The sequence below is a fragment of the Lycorma delicatula genome, chromosome 7, assembly GCF_047948215.1.
Source record: "Lycorma delicatula isolate Av1 chromosome 7, ASM4794821v1, whole genome shotgun sequence".
In the NCBI taxonomy this organism is placed as follows: domain Eukaryota; kingdom Metazoa; phylum Arthropoda; class Insecta; order Hemiptera; family Fulgoridae; genus Lycorma; species Lycorma delicatula.
The window spans coordinates 65,946,620-65,969,727 of record NC_134461.1 but is presented as its reverse complement, the minus strand read 5'-3'; the positions used below and the strand labels follow the sequence as shown (position 1 = coordinate 65,969,727).

The window sequence follows — 23,108 nt, the reverse complement described above, 5'->3', positions numbered from 1 at the left end:
CAGAGGACAGTGCTGCGGGGGAGTGTCCAAGGGCCCTCCTGAACCTGTGAAGGTCGCCTGGATGCAGTGAACCCATGGTCGCTCTGATGCCTGGTACAGGAAGGTAAGTTGCCCTTTTTTGAAGTAATGCTTCATGGCAGTTTCCAGAAAAGGAGAGAACTATCAGGGGTGAAGGATTAGTCGGTAGGGTGCAGGCACACATACGCACTCAATAACATCTTGTAGAGTCTGTTAGTGAACCCAACACTTTGTATGTAAATGGTATTCCTCCCTTTATAAAAATATATATATATATATAAAATAATATCATCATGAGTGTACCACATTTTTTTCACTTTGAGATGGTATGACACAAAACTGTATAATGTATTTACTAAATACACTACTTTAAAATTAGTATTATTTATACTTTAACATTTTGTATGCATGTTATCCTAATATAGATATAATATACTATATTAGGAAAAAAGATTTGGCAATTATTCAAATCTTTCAATAAAAGCATTGTAATAATTTAAACTGCAAATATATTAATAAGAAATTCAAAGGGTAAAGACCATATGTGAACACCGGATGAAAAAAACAAGAAGTTTGCTAATAGCCTTCAATTTTTCTTTACCTCCTCTTAACCTGATGGTACTTTGGCTGTTTTGGATTTTGACAAAGCTTCATTTTTTGCCCTCCATCTTTTTCTCATTTTGAGACCTCATCTGGATTTATTTTCACTAGCACAGTTCTGTGAAGAATGAGTTATCATTGACCCTCTCCCTGTTTCTTTAACACCTGTTCTTTCAAAGCTTCAGAAGTAGCAGTCTCATCAAGCATCTTGCTAAGTGAAAATCATCAGGACTGTTCTCGTTGCTAGTTGAATTTTTTTAAAGTCTTTTTAAAAAATTTTTTTGTTTCTAACTTGTAACTTTTTAATAAAATCATGAGAACCACTGCAGTGGAATTTTTATATACCAAAATGATTCTGAAATCTGGTAAACCTCTATAAGTTCATGATTATTATTGCTTTTAATAAAGTGAAGTTAATGTAAAGTAATGAAGTAAGGAAATGAAGGTAAAATAAGAAACAAAGAAGATTGACTATCACAGTATGTTATCTTCATTATTCAGATTTTGTATAAGGGAATGCAAGTGAAGATTGTTGATGGAAGATGTATTAATGTGAATAGAGGGGTTAGACAAAGTTGCAGTTTGTCTACAATACGTTTTTATTTATACATTAACCTTTAATACAGACAGAATGGTAACGACAAGCACCTTTGGGTTTTCAAGTAATAATTGTTTTATCAATTCTCTTTTATTTGTTGATAATTTGGTTTTATTAGTTGAATCAGAAGACGAACACCAGTTGCTTATCTACAAATTTACTAAGATTGCTGGAAAATTAAACATAATTTGTCATTATAACATGTTACATTTTCAATAATAATATTTTTAATGTTATTTAAAAAAAAGTCGACGGATAAGCAATCTTCTGATAAATCCTTCAAATTTTCTTATGGAGAAGCCTTTGACATTAAATTCTCATACCTGTATTCTGGACAAATCATAGTTTATGAATTTCCTGATCAGTTTTCTTAACATACTCACTGCACTAAATTAACCATGTCGAAATCCAACACAAAACTGATGCTTTCTTTGTCACCAAAACTGTGTGTTTGGTGACTTGAATTTGTTAATTTTTTTCTAATAGTGTTGAAATAGTTCTGTTTTTTGCATGCAATGTTTCCATTTAAAAAAAAAATGATTTTCATGATTTATGCTTTATAATAATTTTTGTTTTATTAATTTTATTTGTCTAATTTTTTTTCAGAGGAGGTTGTCCATTTCCTAAAACAGTACTGCCAGATGTTATATTAGGTCTTATATGTCGTGGATTAGCTGTTACTTGCCTTTCACTTGGAAATGTTACTAATGATTCACTTGCACTTGGTTCTGTTTTACCTGATGTTCATACAGACCTTTTGAACATTCTGATTGCTCTTATTACATGGTAAATATTTATTTCATTTTTAAACCTGTAACTTTTTGCAAAATTTCAGTTTTTAGTAATGATAAATTTTCTATTATCCCTTCTGACTTAAAGGAGTATATATAACGCATTCTTTTCATAACATTAATTTGTTGTTTTCTAGTAGTTGTGACACATGTAAATTAACTGAAATACAAAGGTTACAGTCATAGTTACTTTCTCTTAGAGTAGGGGTTACCACCATACAGCCTCCCTGAGGTGAAGGATAGAATGTATATGTCAATTGGGCTGAATATCACTTACATTCTGGTGGGATTTGTGTGCTAATGTGCACCCTAACATTCCCTGTAAGCCTAGAATATGGAATTTTTTTTATTTTTGAGAATAGCTGTTATTTTTGTGACTTCTATTCCTTCTAATTTGCTTATAACCATTACAGTTGTAACATATACATAGTTTTTAAGTTCAAATTTGTAGATAGTACCAATTTAGGATGCGAACACGTCATATGTCCTGCTCCCCTCATCTATGGACAGTAGTATCACACTGTCAAAACAAAACTTTACTGTATTAGTAATAATAAATTAAATTATTAATTTAAGTTTTATCAGCATTGGTATTATTATTTTCCTATCTTACATTACTGTAATAAAGAAATTTTATATTTTCTTATTCTTTATACAGAATTAGTATTTAGCATTCTCATTGAATTGCATAATTGCTTGGATACACACTCAGTGTAAATTTTGTAATATTTATAGGTGCTTCTGTTTGTATTTGTTAAATTATTGATGATATTTTTTAAATATTTATTCCACACTAATCGTATTATTAATGCTTTATTGTGCAACTTCTTAATTTCCTTTTTAAGTCTATATAATATCTAGATTAGGTGATAAAAAGACATTCATAAGCAAACAAAAGAAGTTATTATGAAGGTTATGAAATTTATGATTGATAAGCTAAAGTCAGTATTTTTATTATTGGTTGTAAGAAAATTGCTACTGGGGTACACCTACATGTTGAGAGAATGAAAAGATTGGGATTATTAACTTTAAAATTGCTAAAGACATCTCAGAAACCTAAAAACATTGTAAGGAAAATTATTGAAAAAGTCTCCATAATAATGCCATTTGCTGTCCAGTAATTAATTTTCATTTGTATGAAAGTTGCTTAACTCATCTCAAAAAATTAAATACCAGTGTAAGTAATATTTAGAGATGGCAAAAGTAGCTTAGCTACTTTGTGCTATTGGCACAGTTTATTTTAGATTGAAAGAATTCAAGTTAATTCTTATTGAAAATTTTGACATAAAATACAAAAGATTTGTCTATTTTTATAAATCGTACTGAAGAAAGACCCTTTGTATTTATTAGTGATACCCATATTTTGAGTTCACACTCTTAACAAAAAGTAGGTAATGTTATTAACTAAAAGGTATGTCAAATTTCAAAAAAACATATAATTTCATTAAAAGATATGTCAGTTCCAATTTCAAAAGGTTCCAGAATAATGATTAACCATGCTGGAAATGATAACTTCATTAATATCTTGCTGTATTAAAATTATTTTCATCATAAGCAATTATCATTTGCAGATGAATTACACTCACTATATTTTCGTGGTGGAAGACACAAAAAACTTACCTTACCCTTCATTTGCCTAAAAATGTGTATAACAAAAATAGGTTACTACCATTACACGATAGAGGCACCATATCACAACATCCAAAGAAGATAGTCACTAGATTTCTTATCAGAGAAAAAATGTGCTGTGTAATGTTACCATCTCATCACCCTGGCTTGAACCCCATAGAACTAAAGTAGGATTATGTCAGGCATCTTACATCACTTTCAATTGACATTATGGAAACATGTAAATCAAAATTTTAAAGTATTATTTATTATATATGACTTGAGAAAATGGTGTTAAGACATCAAAAAAAAAAAAATTCAAGACCAGTATCAACAAATCTGTTGAACCTAACACTGAAATTGTTATAAATTTAATTTCAGATTAAAGTTGCAGAATCCTAATGAAGGGGAAAATAATGAAATATTATTTATACTTATATATTTAATTGCAGTTTGTTTATTTTATTCTAATGAATGTATATTATAATTATACACTATACATTTTATAAACCATATCTGTATAAAATAAATGTTCTGAGAAGACTGCTTTTGAAGAAAAGCATAATTACAAACATAACTAAATTATTATTAATGAATCATTAATTTATTTATAATAAAGAAATAGCTTTTTTTAATCTTACAAAACCTTTTTAAATTATTTTTTAACCAAGAATATGTATTATTTGTGAAGGAAATTTTAGGCAGCGTTTAGTGGTGTTGAGAGTATTTGTATACTTAAGGATGTTTTATATATTGTGTTCTGAACAGGAGTGTACAGCTACTGAACACAATCCCATCAGTTTCAGTTGAACAAACTGTTCATACATTCACATATAAATAATTTTACATCTTAAGATTAAAATGTTAACATAACTAGAGGATGTAGGATTGTTTGAAGTATTTAAAATTTTAGGCTATAACCAATTAAAGATAGAGGTAAAGTATATAAATATTTAACTTACAAAAAACTTAAAATTTTAAAGACCAGACAATCAAAATCTTAAATTTAATAAAATGTATTATTTAAACAGCCATTGCCATTTTGTGTGCATTTGACAATATGTTTATAACACTGTACATGATCCATTGTAGCACATTGCATTCATTCACATTTTATAATATAATTTTTGTTTTGTTCATAGCTTAATTCATTTTCATAACCCGCTAAATATATGATGATAGCTTTCTTCTCTTGTACAGATACCATGAAAGTTTATTATATTGTTTTCTTAAATAGTAGGCATTTCTTTTTCTTCTTCTATTTGAGAAAGAAATATATTTATGTAAAATTAATCTGTAATTTAAGAATTATGTAAGTACATTAGCTTTTCATTACAATATGAAAAAATTTACTGTAGATGATAAATAATTTTACATTAATTAATTTAGAGTACTTTAACATTGTAGTGTTGAAATTTTGTATGTGGTATTCTTTTATTATGTTTTATTTACAAAGCATTTTATTTTTATAGTTGTGGTCGTAATTTAATTCAATATGGGTCAGTTATTTGTAAATTAATAAATCAAGAATTGAAGTGGACTTCTACTCATGATTGGCCTCATGCTCTTGACAAACCATACAGGTATAACTGTTTTTTATTACATGTTTTGTTATTGTACTGAATCTATAGTGTAGCTCATTTTGCATATACTACCTTGGAACAGTGTAATCATTATGTACATTGTAAGAAGTAATAATCGTAAATGTGAATTTGAATAAAAAAATTTATGAATATATAATCTTAGCTCTCATGTCCCATAACTCATAAAACCATTCAGAAGTAGGTGTTAAAAAATAAATTTTACTTTAAAAAAGCTTGTTGCATTACAATTATATTCAACATCTTTTGTTTTTTTCTTTTTTTTTTTTTTAATATGAAAGGAAAATAAATTCTGGCCATAAAAAAGGAAGCAAGAAGCCATCTAAATTATTTGACTCATCTAGTGGGATCAAATAAAGAAGAACTTGAAAATGATTTTCAAATGTAAATATATAGGGTGTTCATAAAATCTTTCCATGATTACAAAAATTTATTATAAAAATACTGTTACAGTTACAGCTACGCGGTTTGTGGCAAAAGAAAGAAAAAATTATCAAGTTTTTTTACCATGTCAAGAAACTTCAACTTGTGCGCCTTTTGTCGCCCGTAGAATGTTCAAACAATAATCAATTTCACACCATGTGTAGGTCAACATTTCTCCGGTAACACTAGCAACAGCTTCAGTTATTCTCCACCTCACTGTGTCCAGATCAGTTACAAGTGTCGGATAGACTCTGTCCTTAACTTAACCCCAGAGGAAAAAGTCTAAGGAAGTTATGTTTGTTGATCAGGATGGCCAGGCAGTGGGACTTTCACTCCCAATACATCTGTCATGAAATGATTCATTCAGAAAATCTCAAACTAGTAATCCCAACGTGGTGGTGCGCCATCCTGCAGGGAAAACCACCACCCTAGGTCGCAAGTAATTTAGTTTTGATATAGCAAAGTGTTACAGCATATCCAGGTAAATGTTTATCAATGATTGCTCAATAAAAAAGAAGGGACCAATGATTCTTTTGTGCATAAAACCACACCACACATTCACTTTAGGGGAGTCTTTAATTTTTTCCCTAGTAAAGTATAAATTTTCTGAGACCCATATTCTCAAATTATGCCTGTTTACTTTACAGTTGGTGTGGAAAGTAGCCTCCTCTGAAAACACACGCTGCAGGTACTCATTGTTATTAAAAAAAGGCAGAATGATGAGGGTTGTCATGTGCCTGTAGATTTGCAATATCTGAACTTATACATGCACTTATATCTGAACATATGCATGCAACTTTAGTTTCTTGTGTGAAATTTTGTGCACTGTTGACTAGGAAATCCCTAGTTTAAGATGCATGATCGGTAAATTTGGAAGGGCTATGTAGAAATGCTTGCTGCACAACCTCAACCTTCTCTTCACTAACAGATGGCTCCCCTGTTTGCGGAAGATCAACTACACTTCCACTCCCTTTAAACTTTGCATATCATGCAATGATACTCTTGCTATCAGGTGCTGGTCATCCATATTTCCATCTAAAATTTTGCTGAACAGTAGTCTGTGGTTTTTGACTTGTGATATCACTACACACATTGTATTTTCTCCTGAATTGATGCCATTTTATAAAAAATTTGATCACAGTGCTCTATACCTGCCTCTACCACTACTATACCACTACTTCTATACCAGCTGCCTCTACCTGCAACAAACCAATATAAAAAAAAAAATTGATAATTTTTTTTCTTTTGCCACAAACTGCACAGCTGTAACAGTAATAGTTTATATGTAATAAATTTTTGTAATCATAGTAAGACTTCATAAAAACTCTATATAGTGTAGGGTTCTTTTATATAGTAACATTCTTACACAAAAAAATGTATAATTTAGTCAAAATGAATAAGATTCACATTGTAATATACTAAGATTATTCTTTGTATATTGCTTACATTTGTAGTTTAAGAATAATTCTTTCGTTAGTTTAGGTTGTTTACCTTTTACTTTAGGCAGCATACTGCAGTAATTTTCAGACAATGTATTCTTTATTACTAACTTTTTATTTATCTATTTTATTTATTGTTAAATTAATCCAGCGCCTCCCAGAAACAAAATACACTGCTATCTTCAGTTTGTAATCAATGTGTTAACTTAACTGAATTTTTTTTTTTTCTTAATGAAGTTATTAGAACAGTAATAATTATTGAAATTATTCAATTATAATTTGCAATGATGTAATTAATTGTTAGATCACAAATTCCCATAAACTTTCATGGGTTTGTTATAAAACTGAATTCATATTTTCTTTTTATAGAATTCTAAGATCTACTGTATATAACTGCCTACACTGTTGGTTATCATCAGCAAGAGCTGCTAGTTCAATTGAAACAACTGTTGAAGAAATTGTTAAATATATACTGCAAGATGTTCATATACATAAACCAACTGTTACACTTAAGGTAAACACCATTTTTCAATATATTTTCTATAGTATAACTTGAAGTGGTGATTAATGTTAAAGTTCTTAGCTCGTAAATTACTATTGCAAGGGTTGTTTTGTGGAGGAGTGTAAATATAAATGATGACCCAAGATCAAAGAGGCCAAAAGCATCAGTAGACAAGCAAAGTGTGAAACTTTTGTTAGATTTTCTAGTGAAGACCAGCTAGTGTTGTGTGACAAAATATAAGCTACCAGGATTCCAGCAATATCAGTATTTCATATTTTGAAAAGCAAAATTTTGACAGCCAAACAAGCAAAATTTCTCCTGGGTATTTCAGTATCATTGAAATAAAGATTTATCTTTGAAGATCATATACTCTCATTTCAAATTGTCACTATTGATGAAATGTAGGTTGAAGATTGAATCAAAGAATTGAATTTACAGTTAAATGAGTAAAGAAGTCTATCCTACCTATGGATCAATTTTGATAAGCACAATCTAAGATCAAGTAAATACCAAAAAGAAATTTATGCGTATAATCACCAAGAAAAAATTACAGATAAAAGTACCAGAATATTATTGTGACTATATGCCAAAATTGATCAGAAAAATGCACAAAAATCAGTCTGATTTCGTCAGAGAAGGCCCACTCATTTTTGTATGCTAATACTTTCCTGTACTTGGAGAAGGTTGTGACTTATTTGCTAGTAAGTACGTGTGGAGAGTGCTACTTCCTTCCATCCAGTTAGCATACTTTCACTTATGTAGTGCATTCTGTAGTGCTTTTTAATACTATTCCCTCCCTCTATGAATCATGAGACCTTGCCGTTGGTGAGGGGGCTTGAGTGTTCAGGGATACAGAGTAGCTGGACCGAAGGTGCAACCATATCGGAGAGGTATCTGTTGAGAGCCAGACTAAGGAATGATTCCTGAAAGAGGGCAGCAGCTCTTTCAGTAGTTGTTAGGGGCGTGAGTCACAATGACTTAAACGGCCGTATCAACATCACTCAGTCCTCTGAGTACTGCGCAGCTGAAAGCAATGGAAAACTACAGCTGCTTTTTTTCCAAGAAAATGTGGCTCTCTGCATTTTCACATAGCAATAATGGAGACGCCTTCTTTGGTAAAATATTCTGGAGGTAAACTAGTCCCCCAATCGGATCTCTGGGTGGAGACTACTAAGGAAGGGGTCACCAGAAAATTAAAAAATAACATTCTACGAGTTGGGGCATGGAATGTGTTAGAAGTTTAAAAACAGTGTGTAGATTAGAAAATTTAAAGAGGGACATGAATAGGTTAAATGTAGATGTAGTAGGAATTAGCAAGGTTCAGTGGGAAGAGGAAAACAACTTTTGGTCCAATGATTTTAGAATAATCAACTCATAAAGGGCAGGCAGAAGTAGGTTTTGTAATGAAAAAGAAGATAGGAAAGAGAGTAGAGTATTTCAAAAAGCTTAGCAATAGAATCATTGTAATAAGGATAAAATCAAAACCTAAGCCGACAATGATTGTTAATGTTATTGATATGCCTACAAGTGTCTATGATGATGATGATGAGGTAGAGTGTGTATACGAAGAGATTGACGAAGCAATTAAACACATAAAAGGAGATTAAAATTTAATAATAGTTTGAGATTGAAATGCAAGCATCAAAAAAGGCAAGGAAGGAAATATTGTTGGTGAATTCAGCTAGGCAAAAGGAATAAAAGAGGAGTGCAACTTTTTGAGTTTTTCACAAAGTATAATTTAGTAATTGCCAACGCCCAGTTTAAAAATTATAATAGAATATACACATGGAAAAATTTGGTGATGCTGTAAGGTATCAGGTAGATGATATCATGATTAAACAAAATTTAAGCTGATTTAGAAATCAGCTTGTCAACTGTAAAGCATATCCTGGAGCAGACATTGATAGCAACCATAATTTAGTAATAATGAAATGTAGATTGGGGTTTAAAAACCTTTAGAAAAGGTGTCAGATGAATCGGTGGAATTTAGAGATGCTTGAGGAAGAGGAAGTAAAGAAGATTTTTGAGGAGGACATCGCAAGAGGTCTGAGTAAAAACCATAAGGTAGAAAATATAGGAGAAGAATGTTAAAAAGGAAATTTTTAAATCAGCAGAAGTGAACTTAGGTGGAACAAAGAGTACTGGTAGAAACCTTAGATATCAGACGATATATTGCAGCTGATGGATGAATGTAAAAAGTATAAGAATGCTATTGATGAAGAAGGTAAAACGAGCTATCGACAATTAAGAAATACTATAAATAGAAAGTGAAATTTAGTAAAAGAAAAGTGTTCAGAAGTGGAAAGAGAAATGATCATTGGTAAAATAGACGGAGTATACAGGAAAGTTAAGAAGAATTTTGTGGTACGTAAATTAAAATCGAATAATGTGTTAAATAAAGATGGTACTTCGATTTATTATACGAAAGAAAAGGTCGATAGTGGGTGGAATATATTGAAGAGTTACAAACTCTTCAAAGAAATGAATTAGAAACTGGTGTTATAGAGGAGGTAGAAGAGCAAGTCGAAGAAGATGAAAAGGGAGATGCAATACTGAGATCTGAATTTAATATACCATTAAAAGATTTGAATGGCAGAAATGCTCCTGGGATAGATAGGATACCTGCAGAATTACTGCACAATGCAGGTGAGGAAGTGATAGATAGATTATACAAACTGGTGTGTAATATTTACGAAAAAGGGTAAATTCAGTCTTCAAAAAGAGTGTTATTGTCATGATACCAAAGAAAGAAGGAAGCAGATAAATGTGAAGAATACAGTACAATTAGCCTAACTACTCAAGCATCAAAACTCTTAACTAGAATTCTGTAGAAAAGAATTGAGAGGAGAGTGGAAGAAGTGTTAGGAGAAGACCAATTTGGTTTCAGGAAAAGTATAGAGACAAAGCAAATAATTTTAGCACTCAGATTAATAGTAGAAGGAAGATTAAAGAAAAACAAACCCAACATAAATGACATTTGTAGATTTAGAAAAAGCATTTGATAATGTAGACTGGAATAAAATGTTCAGCATTCTAAAAAAATTATGGTTCAAGTATAGAGATAGAAGAATAACAATTGCTGATATTTACAGGAACAAAACTGCAACAGTACTAATCGAAGAACATAAGGAAGAAGGAGTAATAAAAAAGGGAGTCCAACAAGGATGTCCCCTATCCCCGTTAACATTTTAATCTTTATATAGAACTAGCAGTTAATGATGTTAAAGAACAATTTAGATCCGGAATAACAGTGCAAAGTGAAAAGATAAAGATGCTATGATTTGCTGACAATATAGTAATTCTAGCTGATAATAAAAAAGATTTAGAAGAAACAATAAATGGCATGGTTGAAGTCATACACAAGAACTACCGCATGAAAATAAACAAGAACATAATGAAATGTAGTAAAAATAAAGTGGCTGGGACTACTGAATATAAAAAAGGAAGAGAAAAAATTATGGAGGTAGAATTCTGTTATTTGGGAAGTAGAATTACTAATGATGGACAAAGCAGGAGCGATATAAAATGCTGAATAGCACAAACTAAATAAGCCTTCAGTCAGAAATATAATTTGCTTACATCAAAAATTAATTTAAACATCAAGAAAACATTTTTGAAAGTATATGTTTGGAGCGTAGCTGTATATGGAAGTGAAACTTGGATGATCAGAATACCGGAGAAGAAAAGATTACAAGCTTTTGAAATGTGGTGCTACAGGAGAATGTTAAAATTTAGATGGGTGGATAAAGTGACAAATGAAGAGGTTTTGCAGCAAATTAATGATAGAAGCATTTGGAAAAATACAGTTAAAAGAAGAGACAGACTTATAGGCCACATATTAAGGCATCATAGAATAGTCACTCTGACATTGGATGGACAGGTACGTAGGAAAAATTGTGCAGGTGAGCCAATGTTTGGAATATGTAAATAAAATTATCAGGGATGTAGGATGTAGGGGGTATAGTGAAATGAAACGACTGACACTAGGTAGGGAATCTTGGAGAGCTGCATCAAACCACTCAAATGACTGAAGACAAAAAAAGAAAAAAAATACTATTCCATTTTACAACATTGTAAAATAAAACCATCCACCAGTCAGACTGTCAGAAATATTTTATCCCATCTAACCAGGTGACTGCTCCCTGTGGATTCTGCAGTCACAAATTATCAACGTAATACTCCATTTATCTGATCTCTTAGGGCCATCAATGAAGAAAGGAAATTATTGATTGAAACACTTTTAATATTTTCTGTATTTAGGCTTAGATGGAAATTTATAAAAAAATATATTTCTTAAAATATTGATAATCAAAAATACTCAGATAAATTGTCAAGCATTCAAATAAATTATTATTTTAGTAGCTGTATTGTTATTAATAAGTAAAAAAGAAAAATTGTAGCAAATTAAGAAAGTATTGATTAAGAGTAGTACAATATTTTTTAATGTTTGTGTACAATCAAAGTTATGACTGAAAATGTATACCTATTTATTTAGTTTTCATAGCTTCTACCAATATGCAAGGGTCCTCGTTAGGGAGAGCTTGTAGAGGTATTGGTACCTTTTTTAATCTTACCATCTAGATTTTTTTTTAGAGTTTAGAATTTATATTAATTTTTTTTTTGTTGACTTCACATACAAACTTTGCTTCTACCCATCTGGTTTACTTACAAATAACGTTTAAAAACTTTTATGTTTGGCCGCTGCAGCTAATAATAAATAATTGATTTAAATTAAACTATGTCATTATGGTTATTTTTCAGGCTACAGGTAGTTCAGGAAAGAAACATCAACCACATTATAATTTTCTGTCTGATTCTAGAGGTGATAAAATTGGATTACAATTAGCAAATAAAGAATTATGTTTATCTGCATTAAAATGTCTCCAGCGTGTGCTTTATTCATCAACTGCTTTTATTAAATCTGCTATCTGTAAAGTAAGTTGGGTTATTTTATTTTAATTGATTTTTAGATTTGTTATAATATAAAAATTGCTTAACTTTATTTAATAATCGCTGTCGTCTAATAAACCTGTTTGTTGTGTTATGTTGGTTAAATATTTTCAATGACTACATTTAATTCTTATATGTGCAGGTCCTATACAAGCATCTCCTTGATAATGAGGTAAATTGTGCTAAGAGCTAGAGGTTGAACCCTGGTCTTTCAAAATATCAATCAGCGTTCTACCAACTAAACTACCCTCTTGTTGAGACTAATTTAGCTAATCATTCTTAACAATTTTATCTCTAAAAATCTGTATTAAACGTATTTAAATATGTATGTTACATTTCTTTTAAAACTATATGTTTTGTTGGATAAAAACAGTTGGAAAAATACCCCCCTCATTATTCTGATCTTTTCAATAATATATATTTTATTGAATTTTCTAATAAAGTGTTCAGTTGAAAGATTCAGTTTTGAACTGGTTGAAAGATTCAGTTTTGAATTAGTTTTTTTTTTATGTAAAATTTCTTTGTGGTTTGTCAAAATATTAAATTTTTATTTATTATCTATTTTTTTTGGAATACTTTTCTTTCTTCAGTCTTTTAGATAATCATCATCATCATGTGGTGTTCTGCCTGCTGGTAGATCACTGGCACCACTATTGCCTCCATCTGTTTCTGTCCCATACTTTCCTTTTCGTCTCATTATAACCTTCACTACCCTTTATGTCATTTATTAACTTCAGCTTTCTTCTTCCTTCTTCTCCCTTTTTCACCTTCAATGGAGCCTTCAAGAATTGTATTTATCATTTCTTTTTCCCCAGTGTCCATGTTTAACTACCTTGTAAAATTATACTCCAAAAATACCATTTTACCAGAGTCTTTTCATCCGGTTCAGATCCAATTTTGCTCAGCATAGGCTTTTCTTTCTAAAAAAAAAAAAAAGGCTTTCTTCACCATTGCAGTTCTTAATCTCTTCTTTACTTCTTCAGTCTTCAGTTATTACTGTCCGTAGATGTCTGTATCTTTTTACTTGTTTAATTATTCCTTCTGCTGATAATCATCCATATCTTTCCTCTCATTCACTTTGGCACATAAAAGGCACACATGAGTGTGCCTTTTATGGGAAAAACATCAAAAGTAAAAATTGTGAGCGTAGATACTTTTTTGTCTTCTTATAACTCATTAATTATGGCTTAAGCTGCTCTGTATAAATTTTTTCAGCTGAAAAATTCAAGTTACAATTAAAAAATGATCACTTATTTATATAGTTAAAAAAACCTTTTCTACTTAACAGCTGTCTAGTTTAGATCTGTAATATTTTAAATTTTCAAAAACTTACTACCTATCATCATTGGCCTCTTTGTATTTTCTTGACTTATATGTTCCATAATACCTTCACTTGTCTTATTTACAATGTAGATAGATGCTTCTTTTATAAGTCTTCTTCATGATCATTAAAAAAGAGACTTTATTAAGCACATTATTTCACAACTATCATCAAATTAGGTTGATAAGGATCTTTCATTGAACTAGATCAAATTTTATTTGGAACTGGAATTTTGTTATTGCAAATACCGCCGAATTGAAGGACTAGTCTTGCATAGTATGGATATAACTACACTGGAACTGGACTAAAATGCAGTTGGGTTACCATGTTTTAAGACTCGCTACAGTAAGCCTTCCTTTCAGCATATTACACATCCTGAGTTGTAGTGCAGTTTAAAGTAAGTTGTAACAGTCAAAAAATATACTAAATTTTAAAGAAAAAATAGTATTTTTATAGGTATTAAGGTGTTACATTAAACCTGTATAAAAAAGGATTACTACAGAATGGATTCCTTGGATTATTACATCCAATAATAATATTACAATATAAATCTTTTAAGAATAAGTTTTGAGTACATAAGCCTGACTTTTTTTTATTTTGTAGGTAATACAAGAATCTGTTATAACTTTACTGTTCGAAGTACAAAATACGTATGATGGTCCACCAATTCCATATAGTGATATTTCTTGTCGTAAAGAATTATATTGTACCTTACAAGCGTTATGCATGGAGCCTCATTCTACATTTTCCCCTCCATTAAATTATGCAATTGCTATATTTAAAGGTGGACTGGTTGATACTTCATCAGAGGTAAATAGAGTAGATTTTTGATGTGATTTTTTTTTGTTTAATGTATATATGATAAAACCATATCTTGTACTTTGTATAATTTAAATTATGTAAATATTGTAATACTTCTATTGCATGTATTTTATAGAGTATTTTCTCAGAAATCAGTATTTATTAATCTGTTAGTTTTTTGAAAAATTATCAGACTAAATAATCTATCTTATAGTGTGTTTTATGTATTAAAATGTGACATTAAGTGCATTTTTATGTAGTTTTTAATATCTTGTTTTTGAAATTTATGACAAGATAACATTTACAAAATAGAATTACACTTATGATAGTGTCACTTGTAACAACCAGACCATTCGATAAAAATTGATCAGAGCTGTATTCTTGTGTTCCTTTTTTTCTTCAACTGCATCTATTATGAAAGTATAAATTTTTAAATGCATTTTAAAATATTAATTCATTAACATTTTGAAATATTGCTAACACTTACATTACTGCAAAAAAGTAGAATAATTTACTTTTGCTAATTAGAATGCATTTTTCTGACCATTTTTACACATTTGGGCCTATTGATATATTTTTTTTATTTCAATAATCAAGTTTTGTCCTATCCTAAGCACATCTGTATGACTTTTTCCATGTCTTCAATACCAGAGTAGATTTTTGCACATTATTTCCATTCTTAGCCTCTTAGAAATCATACTTAGTAGTGTGTTAGTGTATTAAATTTGTGTATCTTTCCACAAAATGATTATTATTATTAAGTTTTGAAAATAGCATACAAGCATAATATTTTAACCATAGCTTATCTGTATTACAATTTTATTGTTTCTGAGCTTATGTTCTGTTTTGAAAAGGTAGGACCTTCCTCAAACAACCTTATCTAATTAGATGAGAGAATGTGAAAGAGGTACACAGTGAATTTGCACATTCTCCAGTCATTTTGTAGGTTTTTTTTTATAATCAATTGCACTTTCTATAGTCACATTTATAAGGCTTATTTAATCATAGCTAAAGCAAATACTACAAACAAATCTTTATAGAGAAAGTTGTTCAACTCGTAGCATCTAAAAGTGTGAGAATATAACTCGACAAGTTCAGAGTGTATTAGAAAGTACAGAGTGTTCACAAATTGTGTTATGAAACTTTTGAGTTAAACATTTTGAACATGTAACTCAGTAGTGATAGATGAAGATGTGTTGCATCCAAAGCTTCTCTTACCACAAAAACATTCTTTATAACATTGTAAGTTTAGCCCAGAAAACTGTATCATACTTTTAGAGGCTTAATTACATTGATGACCTCTGAGTGATGCTACATAAAATCACTACCAATGTGATAGTATTTTTGGATATTTTCCTATAAAAATATTGGTATCAAAAAAATTAAGACATCCACATTGAAAAAGAAGGAAAAATTGAAAAGAAGATAAAGATAATTGTACTTGAAGCAGATAATTCAGTACATTAGATAAGAATTTTAAATTTTTTGTGATTAAATGATAGCAGAAAATAAAAAAGAATGTAGAATAATAGGATTAAAATAATAAAAGATAAGATAAATAATTTAAAATTAAGAAAGAAGTTCCAAATTAGTAATTTCTTCACTTAAGAAGAGTAGACATAATTTCCATAAAATTGAATTCTAAACAGTTATAAATATGGTGTTCAGATTGGAATTAATTATTTTAGTAATTGAATTTTAGCCTAGTTGTATATCAAAGACCGATTGTTTTAAGTTCAAATTAGTGTCACTTAACATGGAATTATTTTTATGAGGCTTAAGAAGCCTGAATTTTAATTGTTAGGCACTTTAAGGCTACATTTTATAGCCACTGGAGAAGAAAAGAAGTTCCCAAGTTGATATACAGCCTCCCTATCAAATACTAAGAATCCACCAGCTTTTTCGGGTCCTAAATCTTCAGTGTGGAGAAAATAGCTGGTTTAGACCTGCACACCTGTAGAACCAGTAATGGGAAAGATAGGGAAATCACCAATTTTCATATTTACTTAGGAAATTACAATGAGATAAAAACATTATTCCTGTGAGGCAATTAAAACAAAAAAAGCAAACATTTTTTGATTAAACTTTTGATTCCCTTTAGGTTGTAAGATACATCTTAAAAGGGTTTTTTCTTTTCAACTGGTTTTTTAATACCAATGTATCTCCCTTATCATGAGAAATTTGTCCAGAATATTTACTTTTGCCAGAATAATGTTACACTAATTTCAGGGATTTCCCTTGAAAATATCCCTTTGAATAATTCTATCTCCATAAAACTTTTGGAATTTGTACAAATAGTAACTCTATCATTCTATATTTCCAGTTTTTCTTTTAAATCATTCCTCAAAATATGGAGCAATATTAATTGTATTTAAAACCACTCATATTTTGAAATCCAATTGTGATAGAAATTAAGAATTCATTCCATAAAGAGCCACTACAGCAATATTAAAAACTGCTAAGATGTACCAATTCAAGGTGGGAAACTGGATTAGGATAGATTCCATAAATTCTCTTGGTTATTTCTAACAGATTGAGCTATAATAAGTAGTTGTTACAGTTGATAACTATAAAATTTTCAGAAAAATATTTTTCAGAATTACTATTTAAGTCATTCTTAAGAGGATAAAGGGGGTTTATATTTTCAGTTCTTATTCAAAAATATGGTGGTTTTATGTATGTATGTATATATATATATATATATATATATATATATATATATATAAAACCAGCACAGGATCATGTGAATACAAAATTTTAATATCAGATGGCCATTCATATGTGGAAATTCCAACTTGAATATAGGAATTTGGTTTAAAATATTTTCATGAGCTCATAAAGATAAATATATAGAAAATAAGAAAAAACACCGCCGTTATAATAAATTGAAAAATAAAATAAATGGATCCTTTTATAACTGTTTTTTGGTTAATATAATTTTTTTTTTCCAGATTTCTGTTGTTTGCTGTACTGCTCTGAGTAGCATTGAAAAGATAATTCATCCATCAGCACCACCATTGGATGGTCCGTTGCGATATGATGCAATTCAGACTAATGAAAGTGAAATTACCAGTGGTACTGTTTTATTGAATAACAATACAAATCAATCTATTAATGATATTCCATTATCAGCGTTTCCAAATCTCAATAACATTGTTGTTGTTAAAGTTATTCAAAATTATAAAAATGATAATAGTAATGAAAATAATGGTAGAGTATCTGATCATGAATGCTCTAATTCTGATATGAAGTCAAATTTTACTAATAGAACTGTAGATAAAGATAAATTTTTAACTAATAAATTTGTGAAAAGTATTCAAAAGACAACAATTAATTTAAATGGTGGAAATGCTTTAAATAAGGATTGTAGTTTAGGTGATATTATATCATTAAATAATAGCTTTAGTGATGAGGTAATAGTAAATGGAAATTGTAATGACAGTTATTGCAATAATGAGGAGGATAAAAAAGAGGCTGTTGATGACAATGATGATAAAAATAATGAAGATATTGCAGAAATTGAAGACAGTGATGAAAAAAGTAAACATGATGAAAACTCTGTTCCTGAAAATATTGATAACCCTACAGAAAATAAGTCACTATTTACAATTATTAATAAAACTGATGATAATATTAATGAAGCAAATATTACCTGTTTAGCAGAGTTAAAAGAAAATGAAAATGAAGTTCAGAAAATAAATTCAGAAAATGAAGTTGCTGTTATTAAAGATATCAATATCAAATTAGAATCTGATAAAATTAATATGAATAATTTAGAAGAACCACCTTTGAAAAGGATAAAAGTATTAGAAAATGGAATTGATAATGAAGATCATGTTAAAACAGATACAAGCATTATATCTAATGGTTTAGAGAGTACTGATGTAAATGGAACAAAAGAATCGATTTTACATGATGAAGATGAAATGATTAGTTGTTTTGTTGATGAAGTTGCAGAATAATTTGGTATTTATTAATAAATATGAATATTTTTTATGTCTTCTTTTTTTCTTAACCATTTATTTTCCTGGCTGTAGCTTTATTTTTGCTTTAGCAACATAGCTATAAGGGATAGTATAGTAAATCTGGCAACATTTTGGGAGTTGATTTTTGCAATGTCATCATTTCAAGATGATTTATCCCTTATTACCAAAACACAAAAAGGCATTAATAAAAATTTTTGAAAGCTGTATGTACATACAGTATATATGAGGTTGTTCAGAAAATAACTGAACTTTATTTTTTTAATCCTAATTTTACAGATTATTTATTCTTTTTCCATCAAAATACTCCCCTCTCCTATTTGCACACTTCCCAGCAGTGTTCCCACTTCACGTAGCAGTCCTGGATAGCTTTATTTGAAATCGTCTTTAAGGTATGTGACAAATTTGCTTTAATGTAATCAGTAGTCTAAAACGGCATCCTTTTATCACTGATTTTGATTTCAGAAGTAAAAAATTGCAAGGAGCCAGGTCTGTCGAGTAGGGTGGCTGAGGGAGGACAGTTATCTGATTTTTGGCACAAAGCTGTGTGCGCGGGCACATCATCATGGTGATGGAATCATGAGTTGTTTCGCTACAACTCTGGTCCCTTTTTGCGTATATTTTCATGTAACTATAGTAAAATGCCTTGATAGTACGCACAGTTCATTGTTTCACCTTGAGGCAAGAATTGAAAATGCACAATCCCATTAAAATAAAAAAAAAAAAAACAGAGAGCATCACTTTGACATTGGATCAAGACTGACGTGCTTTATTGAGGCATAGAGATCCTTTGCCAGTCCATTGTGATAATTGAATTTTCATCTCAATGTTGTAACCCTAAAACCCAGCTTTTGTCTCCAGTTATGTTCGTGTGCATGACTGTTACACTGTCATTGGCTTGTTCAAGAAGTTTCCAACAAACATCCACTTGATGTTCTTTCTGCTGTTCAGTCATCAAACAGGGAACAAACTTTGCCACATCTCGATCTACGTTAAGTTTTTCAGTTAAAATGTCATGGCATGATCCAGTCAAGATGCTAACCTATTCTGCAAATTACCTGACAGTCAATCAGCAGTTTGTTGACACCAGATCATTGCTTTTCTTAATGTGGATGTCATCAGTTAAAGTCGAAGAGTCTTCTTCAATTGACTGACAACCACTTTTAAATCGTGTAAACCATTCGTGTACATTGTGTACGACACAGCATCATCTTTGTAAGCTCGTTTCAAAATTTGAAACATTTCTGTTAAAGCTTCCCCAGTTTCACGCAAAATTTTATGTTTATTGTTGCTCTTAAAAATCGCTACTAATAGTTAAACTGGTTGCACTTAAATAACAATAACACGAAAACTAAATGAGATATCAACATTCCAAGAACATGTGGTTACAGAGGAGATTTTGTGGAACACATTGCTGCCAACCACATGTCACTACATATCTCCATTGGCATGTAATTAACCCTTCAATACTGAGTATGTTTTTAATTTTATGTCCTTAGTGGTTTTCAATTTACTTAATACATTTTGCAACATCCCATCATATGCTGCCTTTTCCCTCCCTTTCTGTTTAGCCTCCGGGAATCACCGTCGGGTATTACTTCAGAGGATGATTGAGAATGATATGTATGAGTATAAGTGAAGTGTGTAGTGTTGTTCAGTCTCAGGTCGACCACTCCTGGATGTATGGTTAATTGATAGCGGTATCCACGATCTAGTATTCAAATCCGTATAAAAGTAACTGCCTTTACTAGGATTTAAACATTGGAAATCTCGACTTCAAAATCAGTTGATTTGCGAAGACACATTCACCGCTAGACCAACCTTGTGGGTCATATATGCAGCCCTCTAGTTTAACATTCAGTTAAACTATTTGAAACTGTACTGTTTGTAGCTGCATAGGGAATTAAACAAAGAATATTTTACACCATTTTGTTTTTTTCCATGTGCCAGTTATTAAACCCGTAATATGTTCAGTATTTTCATATTCAGGTGGCGTGACAAGTGAATTGTCACACTGATTTTTACTTACTATAATATTGAAACGGCACTCTTCTAAATCAAATAAATCTAATAAAGTCCTCAATAGTATTATATTACAATACAAATTTTGAAGATTTGGACCTATGTGACTAAATGCCCCAGAGTTATCTAATAGAAAGAAAACACCAGACCAAATTGAATGTAATGTTTTTAAGAAGGTTAATAAACATAGCTGTAATTCATATATAATTTGGAAGCAAAGTTGACCATTTGTCATTTAGAATAACCCTGGTAAGTGAGCTAGTTCACAAGTTTAATACTCAGGGCAGCAAACTAGTTCATGGTCGCCCATCAACTGAGGCCTGGCCTGCAAGACTGGCTGAAACACATTTTTCACATTTAACACATTTTATTGAAAATATTCTGCCATCTAGCGAAAAGGCAAAGCCCCAAGAAAGTGTGTTGTGTGCTCCAAACAAGGTAAAAGGTGAGACAGTCTACTGGTGTCCAGATTACGAAGCTGCCCTATACCTGCAAGAATGTTTTGAAATTTACCACTCTGTTGTATTATGAAAACATTAGTAATAATTTTAGTAAGTTTCATTAACAGAATATTAGTAATAAATTATAAAAAAATTTACGAACAATAATACATACAAATAAACGAAACATTGTTTAAAAAGATAGGGGTATGAATTACGTAGAATATGTGACGCATTGAAGGGTTAAAAATGTTCAGTTATTTACTGAGCAGACCTCATATGTACATTGTTTTCCTATATGTTGATTAATATCTCTGTACTGGTTCAACATAAACTCTTCATAAATGGCTCAAAAAATTTCTATATCTGGGGCATTGATAGCATTAATTTTGAAAAAAATTTAAAAGGGGAAAGAGATAATTTTTTCATTAGCTTGAATTTTTTACTTTTTGTTTATTGATCATATTAAATTGAGGAAAGTACTTATTAAGTTACTTAAAATGTTTAAGTCAGGTAAGGGTTATTAACATTATTTCTAAAAGTGACAAATATTCCTGCAGTCTCAGTGAAGATATTAGTGCCATTTAAAATGAATATTTGTAATTTATACTTTCCTCCCAATTTCAATATCAGTGACTATGATCTATCCACTCTGTTTTCACAGATTCCTTTGTCCTGCTTAGTAATCGAAAATTTCTATACCCATCACTATTATTCATGGGGCTCATCATAATATTCTTGCCATGGCACTGTAGTTGATTGATTGAGGTAGAACTTAGATCTTCGCTTATTGAACGATTGTTCATACACATTTATGTCATCATAAGGTATACTTTCATGCATCGATATGACATTTTTAGCAACCCTACTCCCACTTTTACCTGACGCATTTCCAAAAACCTCTTTAGAAGCGGTCACAGACCGGTTATCTCTGTCAGTAATATTGCGATTTGCCTCGGAGTAAGCCATGTAGATAATAGGAAAATGGACTGGATTGGATACAAGAATTCCTTTGGCCAGTACAAGAGTGGTAGCACAGTCCAGCAACTTGTCCAGTTTACACACCTGATGCTCAGTCGCGCAAATGAATTTATCCCTTTAACATCTCTAAGTCAAGGCAGCCTGGTACCTTGGTAAGGTTAAGACTGCAGGATTGCACTAAGGGATTGGCGCAGGACTTTACCTAATCTCAATCGAAGACCTACAACTGAATTACTCTGCTCCTTTCGCAATGTGAGAGCTGTTCGCCATTGAGTATTTCAGTGTGCTAAATGGAAATTGTGGATGAATTATGTTGATACCGTTTCTCGAACAACTCCAGCACTGGCTGTTTGGAAAAAGGTTCAAGCCATGTGTGGATCAGTAGAGTCACCACAACCGATTGGACTGGGACTGGAAAGCAGCAGAACCCTCATCACCACGCCAGTTGATATGATGAATATGATTGTAAAATTGTTTAAGTCAGTTTGTCTTACATCATCATAGCTTTGTGAGGTGAAAGTTGCAGGTAGAAAATATTCTGTTTGCAACTGGAAACTCGCAAAATCAATTAAACATACCCTTTTCTTTTAGTGAGCGAAGATATGCCATGAATAATTCGTGTGACAAGACCGAAATTTAAGTAACCTGTCTAAATACAGATAAAGCTTTCGTATATGATTGCATCATAGAGGAAATCCATGTATTCAAATCAGTTGAAGGATGTTGACTAGGGTTATAAATAAAATGCTTTTTGAAGAATTTAATACTTCTCTTGTGCTCTGATGCACCTTAATTAAAAAGCTAAGCTTGTCATCAATATTAAATATTTATTATACATTATACATATATATATAAACACACAATACACAAGTACTAGTATAAAGTATAATATCTCTTTGAGCAAAGTCAGAACTAGTTTTTAAGATAATAAATGGGTTGTGAAATCTGATGCCTGTAAGTATAAATTGTGTAGATGTATATTTAGAAAATTAAATATGTAAACTTATACATGTTTATATTTATGAATGTT

General features: G+C 30.7%; 1 protein-coding gene across 1 annotated transcript in view; it reads left to right on the top strand.

The window, feature by feature from the left end:
• Nucleotides 1-18,648, top strand: part of LOC142327561 (proline-, glutamic acid- and leucine-rich protein 1-like) — a 38,164-nt gene extending 19,516 nt beyond the window's left edge. The window contains exons 6-11 of the mRNA XM_075370720.1: nucleotides 1,823-2,002; nucleotides 5,088-5,198; nucleotides 7,448-7,592; nucleotides 12,342-12,515; nucleotides 14,455-14,661; nucleotides 17,604-18,648. Of these exons, the coding sequence (XP_075226835.1) occupies nucleotides 1,823-2,002; nucleotides 5,088-5,198; nucleotides 7,448-7,592; nucleotides 12,342-12,515; nucleotides 14,455-14,661; nucleotides 17,604-18,614 (1,828 nt within the window). The 3' untranslated portion in view covers nucleotides 18,615-18,648. The remainder of the gene's footprint in view (nucleotides 1-1,822; nucleotides 2,003-5,087; nucleotides 5,199-7,447; nucleotides 7,593-12,341; nucleotides 12,516-14,454; nucleotides 14,662-17,603) is intronic.
• The last annotated feature ends 4,460 nt before the right edge of the window (nucleotides 18,649-23,108 follow it).